Source organism: Humulus lupulus, chromosome 8 (assembly GCF_963169125.1).
Source record: "Humulus lupulus chromosome 8, drHumLupu1.1, whole genome shotgun sequence".
NCBI classification, from domain to species: Eukaryota; Viridiplantae; Streptophyta; class Magnoliopsida; order Rosales; family Cannabaceae; genus Humulus; species Humulus lupulus.
In genome coordinates this window covers 140,452,786-140,461,668 of record NC_084800.1, presented here as the reverse complement: position 1 = coordinate 140,461,668, position 8,883 = coordinate 140,452,786, and the positions used below count along the sequence as shown (strand labels likewise).

General features: G+C 36.6%; 2 protein-coding genes across 2 annotated transcripts; both read left to right on the top strand.

The window, feature by feature from the left end:
• The first annotated feature begins 699 nt into the window (after window positions 1-699).
• On the top strand, window positions 700-2,887 carry LOC133796112 (L10-interacting MYB domain-containing protein-like). The gene is made up of 3 exons (XM_062233594.1): window positions 700-722; window positions 1,864-2,211; window positions 2,303-2,887. Exons 2-3 carry the CDS (start codon window positions 1,864-1,866, stop codon window positions 2,885-2,887), a joined length of 933 nt encoding a protein of 310 aa, XP_062089578.1. The 5' UTR covers window positions 700-722.
• Window positions 2,888-3,142: 255 nt separating this feature from the next.
• Window positions 3,143-4,477, top strand: LOC133796110 (protein ALP1-like). The gene is made up of 3 exons (XM_062233591.1): window positions 3,143-3,628; window positions 3,717-3,948; window positions 4,026-4,477. Exons 1-3 carry the CDS (start codon window positions 3,143-3,145, stop codon window positions 4,475-4,477), a joined length of 1,170 nt encoding a protein of 389 aa, XP_062089575.1.
• The last annotated feature ends 4,406 nt before the right edge of the window (window positions 4,478-8,883 follow it).

Here is an 8,883-nt window from a genome sequence, read left to right as displayed (position 1 = left end):
TTAGCATATCATACACATCAAATTAACAATGATATACATGCCAAGCAACAACTAGGGTTGACGCCCGTAGGCCGCACCCTCTATTTAATCCATTGTCTATGGCTCGATTAGGCCAAGCCCAATGTTATACCCACTGACTCCGGCCAGCTTAACTGAGCTTAGTGATTAATAAGCTATCCTCAGCTACCAGTGGCTGAGCTGCGCCCTCTGCGCAAGTATTGATTCTGGCACCCTTAGGTCGTTTATCACATGTCCCCATGCCATAATACCACCTCATGACATTCATACAATTATAGGGAGCTCTTAGTCCCAACATATTCACATGGTTTATCACAATCATATAACAGTGCATACAAATATAGGGAACACTTAGGCCCCGTTTGGAATGGCTTTTTGAAAAGCCCAAAGCACTTTTTAAAAAAGCTATTGACTAAAAAGTGTTTGGTAAAATAAAAAAAATAGCTTTTTTAGGAATTTAGGTTAAAATTATAGCTTTTTATCAAAGTTGGCCCACACCAACTTTGAGATTTTAGCTTATACGGGAAGCTGAAATTGTGGTTTAATGATATTTTTTTTGGACCAAAATACCCTCATTTAAATTAGAATTATTAGGTCTTCTTTTTCAATCGTTAAATCTTCTTCACCTTGCCTCACCATTTCTTCTTCCTTCTTCCTCACGATCTACACTTCTCTGTCAAAAACTCCAGCACAATCAAGTCAAGGTATTTCTCTAACTTTTTTTTGAATGCTATATTAAACACAGATTTATTAAAGGGCATTTTATATATATATATTGAATGCTTGGAGTGTTGGGAGCGGCACGGAAAAATTCCGATATGTGTATGCAGATGCATCCAATTTTTGATTGATTTCTGCTTTCCATAATTGTTTGCTTGGAAAGAGAGAGATGCAATGGAATGATAGCAAAGATCCATATACATATACAGAGTACTGTAAAAAAGTAAAGAAAAAAGTAAAAGTAAAAGATCCATATACATATAGCGTGTGGTTGAATGGTCAAGACATTAAGAATATAATGGAACAAATCATTCTAGCCACTTTTTCTCTTTATAAAAGAGAGAAGAGTTGTTTGTTTAGCTAGAAAAATGAGGGTTAACATGTGAATAATTCATCATCATCAGACGTGTGTGCTTGTGTTTGTATATTATATTAAGAAAGGATTTTATGAGGATTAGTTTAATACTTTCAAATCTCAAATATATAAAAATTTAAATAAAAGGGAAAGTAGAGTAAATAGAAAGAACACACCCAACAGTTTATTTATCCTTAGTAGAATTGGACACTCCATCTTATCTTACTACAACAGAACAAGAATCTTAATCAGTACAAAAAGTAGTGTATAATATTTTGTCTAATGAAACAAACAACTTGAAAACCTTATACAAATCTATAATATATCTTATATATATATATATATAGTCGAGCTGGGGATATATTTTGTCTAACAATATCTATAATTAAAATAATTTTATTTATGGTTGTCTGCTCTCTCAGCCGAGAAGTGGACATTAAAAATACAATTCTTACATTCAAAGATGAATCATTTATGGTTGCCATATACATAACAAAAATATCTTTTTAGTTCTTTTATTTTTACTTAATTTTCTCACTTCAAAAGTTGATTTATAGTAACCTTTTTACATGTATATGAATGTACATATGTGTGTGTTTTATCTTCTCCCAAGGGATTCTTTAAGAATAGTCTTGAAGTTGGATATGTTAAACTTTAGTTGAATTATTTAGTTTTACATAGATGGTAGTGATTGATAAGAGTTGTTGCGTATATGGATACATCATTCTACTTTTGTATTTTTTTTATACTTATCATTTCACTTTTATTAGATGGAAAATGAAAATAATATTTGCACCAAGAGTGACGTACCAAGAAGTAAAGCAATATGGAATTCAGAGAGTTTGAATTTTTTCTTAGACTTCTGTATCAAAGAGGTTGATGATGGGCATCGTCCTACTACTTATTTAGATAAAGTTGGATATGTAAACTTGATTACAAATATGAAGAAAGCAACTGGAAGAGATTACACTAGACCACAATTAAAAAATAAGTGGGATGGATTAAAAAATGAATGGAAGCTTTGGAAGCAACTCAAGGGAAAAGAAACTGGCTTAGGATGGAATATAAAAAAGAATACAATTGATGCAACCGAAGATTGGTGGAATAGTAAATTACAGGTACATTATAATCTTGTTAAATATTTATATGAAACTAAAAGACTTTTTTTTTTCATAAATGTTACATTTAATTAACAAATTTTTTTTGTAGAGTCATCCCGATGCTGCAAAGTTTCGCATTCGGGGAATTGAACCAGAGGTAGAGGAAAAATTAGATAGGATTTTCATGAACACTGTTGCTACAGGAGAGTATGCTTGGACACCTTCATCTGGAATAATTCCATCTGAGTCTGAAAAACCTTTTAACAATATTGAAACCTTACATGAACAACTTGAGAGTAGTGACGATGATCTAGAGATGCCTAATACTGATAGATTTCTTAGAGAGAAAAATAACAAGAGATTAGCCGAGCCACTTGAGAAACAAAATAAAGCAATGAAACATGGAAAAGGAAAAATGAAGAAGACAGGGCCTTTAATGATATTTGAACAAATTGGTCGCCTTGCTGATGCTGTGGAGACAAGGAGTAGAAATATTGAAACAGCTAGAAAGGAGAATAATATTACCGAAGTTATGAAAATTTTAAATTCTTTGCCTGGAATTGAGAAAGGGAGCAGCTTGTATTTATTTGCAACTCGCTTGTTTATCATGAAAGAGAAGAGAGAGATGTTTGCTTCATTGGAAGAACTTGAGTTGATGCTTACTTGGCTCAAGAATGAGCATACTCTGGGATAATTATAATACTATGACTTATAGTAGTAGTAGTATTTATTTTCTAAACTTTGTGTTATGACGTTAGTATATGTTTATTATGTTATTTCTTTACAGACTTTTTTTTTAAATTGCTCTCAAGACTTGGTGTTGTCACTATTTAATATAAATATGCTTTATTATGTTTTTCACTTGCATTTGTTATGAATACTTTATGGCTATTTGGCATGTATTTTATATACTCTTTAATATACACAGGTTTATTTTAAATTAGAAATAATGGCAGACACGGATGAGGAGATTGAGTTACAATCGGCGTCTATAGCTACATACTTTGTTCAACATTATTATACAACATATATTGAAAAGACACCTTGTATGAATTCTTCTCAAACTGGTCATATGTGGTTGATGGAAATATTAAAAGGACATGAAAGTAGATGTTATAGCATGTTTAGGATGGAGAAAGATGTTTTCATTAAATTATGCGATGAATTGGAAGCTAATTATGGATTTAAGGGTTCAAAGAGAATGTGTGCTCTTGAGATATTAGGCATGTTTTTATTTACATTAGGTCACGGTGCTGGAAACCGATTAACACAAGAGCGATTCCAACACTCAGGCGAGACAGTTAGTCGATATTTCAACAAGGTTTTAGATGTTTTATGTCATATGAGTGTAGATGTATTAAAACCACCAGACCCAGAATTTAAAGATGTTCCTGAAGAGATATTGAAAGATTCTAGATATATGCCTCATTTTAAGGTAAGTCATACTTTAAAATTATACAATTTTTTAATAATTTTTTCTTCTAACTAGAGTATATTTTTATAATCTTGTATTTTTTTTCTAGAACTGTATTGGCGCAATAGACGGTGTACATGTGAATGCTGTAATTCCACCTGAAGATCAAGTACCATTTGTTGGTAGAAAAGGGATACCAACTCAGAATGTCATGGCAATATGTAATTTTGATATGCAATTTATATATGCATATGCTAGGTGGGAAGGTTCTGCTCACGATACAAGAATTTTCTATACAGCTTTACGTGATTCAACTTCAAATTTTCCAAAACCTCCCCAAGGTTGTCATCTAAACACATTTATAAAATATTAAAGTCTTTATAATTTTGTAATTATATTTTTATATTTTATTTGACAGGAAAATATTATTTAGTGGATGCGGGATACCCACAAATTACAGGTTTTTTAGGACCATATAAAGGCCAAAGATACCATCTACCACAATTTCAACGAGGTAGCAAACCTACTGGTTATAAAGAGGTATTCAACCAGGCACATTCTTCTCTTCGAAGTGTTATTGAAAGAACTTTTGGAGTATGGAAGAAAAGATGGAAAATATTAAGAGATATGCCTAGTTATCCATATCAGAAGCAAGTGAAAATAGTGATTGCATCAATGACCTTGCATAATTACATTCGAAGGCATGCAAAACGTGATCGACATTTTGAGAAAATTAGAGATAATCCATATTATTGTGTAGAAGATCAAACTAATATTGAAGATGAAGATGAGACAGCTAGAGCTTCAAATTTAAATGAAATGGACAATACTAGAGATCTGATTGCTGCAAGTTTAATGGGATATAATTAAACTATATTCTTATCTATTTTATTTTATTTAAGTTTTGTATTTTGTCGTATCAAATTGACTAAATTTAAATTATTTGTTATGATCAAAATTTATAATAATTTAAAAATAGACAATATTTATGTTGATTTTTTATTTTTTAAAATTTAATTAATCATTTTATTATACGTATATATTAAAAGAATTAAATATTATAAAAAATCATTATTATTTTTAATAAAATAAAAAATAATTATAAATATGTTAATATGTATAAATTTATTCAAACAAAATTAGTTAAATACATATGATACCTATTTTGGTCATTCTGTATTTAACAGCTATCTAATAATCTAGTTTACCAAACACTTATATACAACTTTTCCAACTCACAGTATTTCTAAAGTTATAATTTACCAAACACTCAGCAGCTTTTTCTCACAGCACAGCTACAGCTGCTTTTTCTCACAGCACAGCTACAGCTGCTTTTTCCCACAGCACAGCTGTACCAAACTGGCCCTTAGTCTCATCCTATCCACATAAACAGGTGCAGTTTTCTTACCTTTAATTCCAATTACTTTGATTAGGAAAGACGACCCCCGAGCACGATCCTGCCCCGAGCCCAAGCGAACACCTAGTCATAACCATGATAAAGGATTCCGTCAATAATTGTATAAAGGTTTCTGGATAGAGTTCTAACCTCCGGGACATCGAATTCCACTAAACACGGTAGTGGGATCGATCCCGAGCACCCTAGGTTAGGTTCCCGTGCTTAAAAACTCCAAAAGGCCAAAAGAAATGCCCTTAAAAGCTGCGGCCCTAGCCCTCCATGCCGCGACCCACCTCCAACCAGAGGCCCAGCCTTGCCCAGAAACACACACGGGTCGCGGCCTAGCATACCCCATGCCGCGGCCCACCCTTCTTCCTCAGCCTCCATCTGCTTCGAAGGGCCACGGCACACCAAGAACTGAGCCGCGGCCCGACCCCTTCGAACCCAGAAAATCTGCCATTTTCTCTACCAAAACCAAGCCAATTACCCCTAAAATCAATCTAACAACTTAATTTAATCATCCCAGAAGTTCCACTATGATTCCAACAGCAAAACCTAACAAACTCTAGCTTTAAAACTCATCAAACCCAAAATTAAATCTTCAACTTCAACACTTCCAAAAGAACTTGAAACCCAACCAATAATCACAGAAGTAGATTACTAAAATCATAGTTTAATGCTTACCTTAGCTCTGCCTGAATCCACAAATTGACACTGAACAATCTCCAAGTTTTAGAGCCCCAAATCCTAGCTTTGTTCTTCAAAATCCCCCTTGGTATGACTTAGAGAAAAGAAAAAAGAGAGAAGAGGGTGTCTTGGGTCGGTCCACAAAATTCTAAAAGCTTCTTGGTTTTGTTTTATTTAACATAAATTCCTAAGGTTACCTCAAAGGCTTAAGGTACCAAAAACGTCCCCGAGGGCAAAATGGTAAAATTCCCCAGTATTCCCACCTAGGCTTCCTAACCTCAAATATATCCCCAATTATTTATTTTCATAACTCAATAACCCAAATAAATATCCATTACCCAAAATACCCCTTGACTCACCCCGAGTCAAGTACCGGGTCCCGTTGTGACTTTCCCGCTACTTGCTCCCTACGATCGCCTCGTGCCGAATGCGGTAAATATATATATATATATATCCACATAATAATGTGGTCTCAACAGTTAATCACATTTATGCCCGAACGGGCCAAAATTACAATTATGCCCTTACAAGCTAAACAGGGCCTGCATGCCTATCTATTACTCATAAACATGCATTTTCACCATTAATTCACATAACTTCCAATTATGCCCTCCCGTCACACTAATAAAGGCCCTTAAGCCTTATTAGTAATTTTGGGTCGTTACATCAAGAGCCTTCACTGATAGCCCATCACATAATACTTGGTGTGAGTGACAATTCTTGAAATGTCTCTTTCCTTGATCCCCAGCTGGCAATAACCAGCTCGAGGGTCAAGTCTTGAGAGCAATGTCCTACGTTGCAACTGAGCAATTAAATCCTTCATTCTTGGCAATGGATATCTATTCTTAAAAATTACTTTATTTGGCTATCCATATGTATTACACTTTCTCGCAGACTTGGACTTTTCCTTAAAAAATGGAATTGACATGTCCCATGGTGAGATGCTCTGTTTGATCAACCTTGAAGTCAAATAACCTCTTCGACTGAACCTTTAACTCTTTCTACTTAGCTAGCATCATTCTTCATGATGTCTATGATTCTGGTTCTATTCATGCCTTAATCCCGTAGCACACTCAATTCCATGACGCGATAGAGATCCTTGTGAATCCTAGTAAACTCATCTGAAACCTCACTGACCGATCCAGTTTCCCTCTGGTCTAACTGACATAACCCTAGTGGTACCTGCCACAATAGCTAGGCAACCCGTAAACGCAGCCAAGTCCTTTCCTTTTAAACCCAGAAGTCACCATCCTTTCTTACAATCCATGGTTGTCCTTTATTTGGCAAACTAATCTATAATTAGGAACATACCAAAGTCATCATATAACCATCTCAATCAATTATTACTGCTAACTTTCTACCAATAATACTCTGACCTGTCTCCTGGAAATTACCAATTTTCCCTAGGCAGACACTAAAATATCAAGCCTCATAGCGTAATAATCATTTAGTATGTACCACATATGTAATGTCCCAAATTTGCTATTAAGGTCGAGTGCCATGATTAGTGTGTCAGGAGGGCATAATTGTTATATTATTTTATAATATAATGTAAAATTATATTATATTATAATATAATGTTTTAGATTAAATAAATGTGACAAAGTGTGTCACATATTGTAACATATAATAGAGAGTTACAATATTTAGATATATGAGATATATCCAAATAATGTAACATATTTGGTGTTACAAATTTCTAACTTCCAAATATTACCCTTTATTGTGTATGTACGCCCTGATTTTCCCACGGGCTGATTAGCGAGCTGAGCTGCGGCCTGATCATGATTACCTCGTGGATATCCCCAAAACTGGAGCTTCCGTCATAAGATCATACCTCCTTAGCTCGAGGTAACCCAAGGGTTCGCCAAGATTGCCTAAGACTTGAGTTCGGACTCTGAAGGTCGAAGGTCGAGTTAGGTATCTAGCTCGTGGTACGAGCTAGATTTGGAGGCTATGACTCTTTGTAAAGTCAACACACGCAAGGTAAACGTGCATATATCAGACATCACGTGTCTGACATGTCCCTGACTTCTCGGACACGCAGCAGGAACGTGCGTATTCAGATACCCACGACTGGGTTAGGCCGTGCGGCCCATTATCTCCTTACCTATTGATTTGACCACACTTATGTGGCAGGTTTAGGAATTAATCATGAATGTCACAGAGTTGATACGATAGGTAAGAAGGTCACGGGATGACCTTCTTACCAACTCCCAGGTGCCTTCTCCTATAAATATGGAGACCCTGGGAGTTAATAGGGGTTGGATTCTTTATTGTAAGATATACCCTGTAATCAAATATCCAGTATATAGCAATAATACTGACTAGTGGAGTAGAAGGATTTTAACCTTTGAACCACTTAAAAAACGCGTCTTGAGTCACCTTTTCATTTCTAAGATCATATATCTGTTTTGGTTCAACATTAGCACTAATCCCTTTCTCTTCTTTTCTTAATTACCTGTTGGCGAAGAACCGCGTCAACAGTTTGGTGCTTTCATTGAGAGTTAAGTTTGGTTAGTGCTGTCGCAAACATCCAACTATGGTGACTACTCGATCCAGGTACGGTAACGAGACAGAACATCATGATGGGCAGGAGGCTCATCATACTGCCACCCCTGGTGAACAAATTCCTGAGGCCCAGCAGCGGCCAGGAAAGCAGCCGGTGGGCCAAGATGACACCGGAAGTTCGGCCCCCCGGCCACCTAATCCAAACCCATGTTATTACAGGGCGGTGGAGATGGAGAACGCTCAGCTAAGGAGTCAGCTAGCAATAGCTAGCCAGCAGATCAAGGATGTGCTGGCCCAACTACCCCCTCTCACAACCGATGCTAACGTCGGAGAGAGGCAAGGCGATGCTCCTAAGTCTCGCCAGGGTAATCGGTCCAGGCATAGCCGCTCGGATAGACTTCCGACATCCAACTCCACTCCTTCATCACACCATCGAGAGGCAAGCTTCGAAGAAGTACCTAGAGCCAGGCAACAGCAATACAGCCGTTCAGTCAGGACGTCGACACCTAGCTCCCAACCATCCTCTAGAGCGCCCAGGGGAGCTCGAGGTAATTATCGAAGGAGATCCGGGGAGGGCTCGCAGCATCAGCCCGTCCCCAAAAACTGTCCTGCGCCTCGTCCAGATCGCCAGGGGTGGGACCAGCAGGTTGGCAGGGCCGAAAGGCCCCCACCAAATTTGATC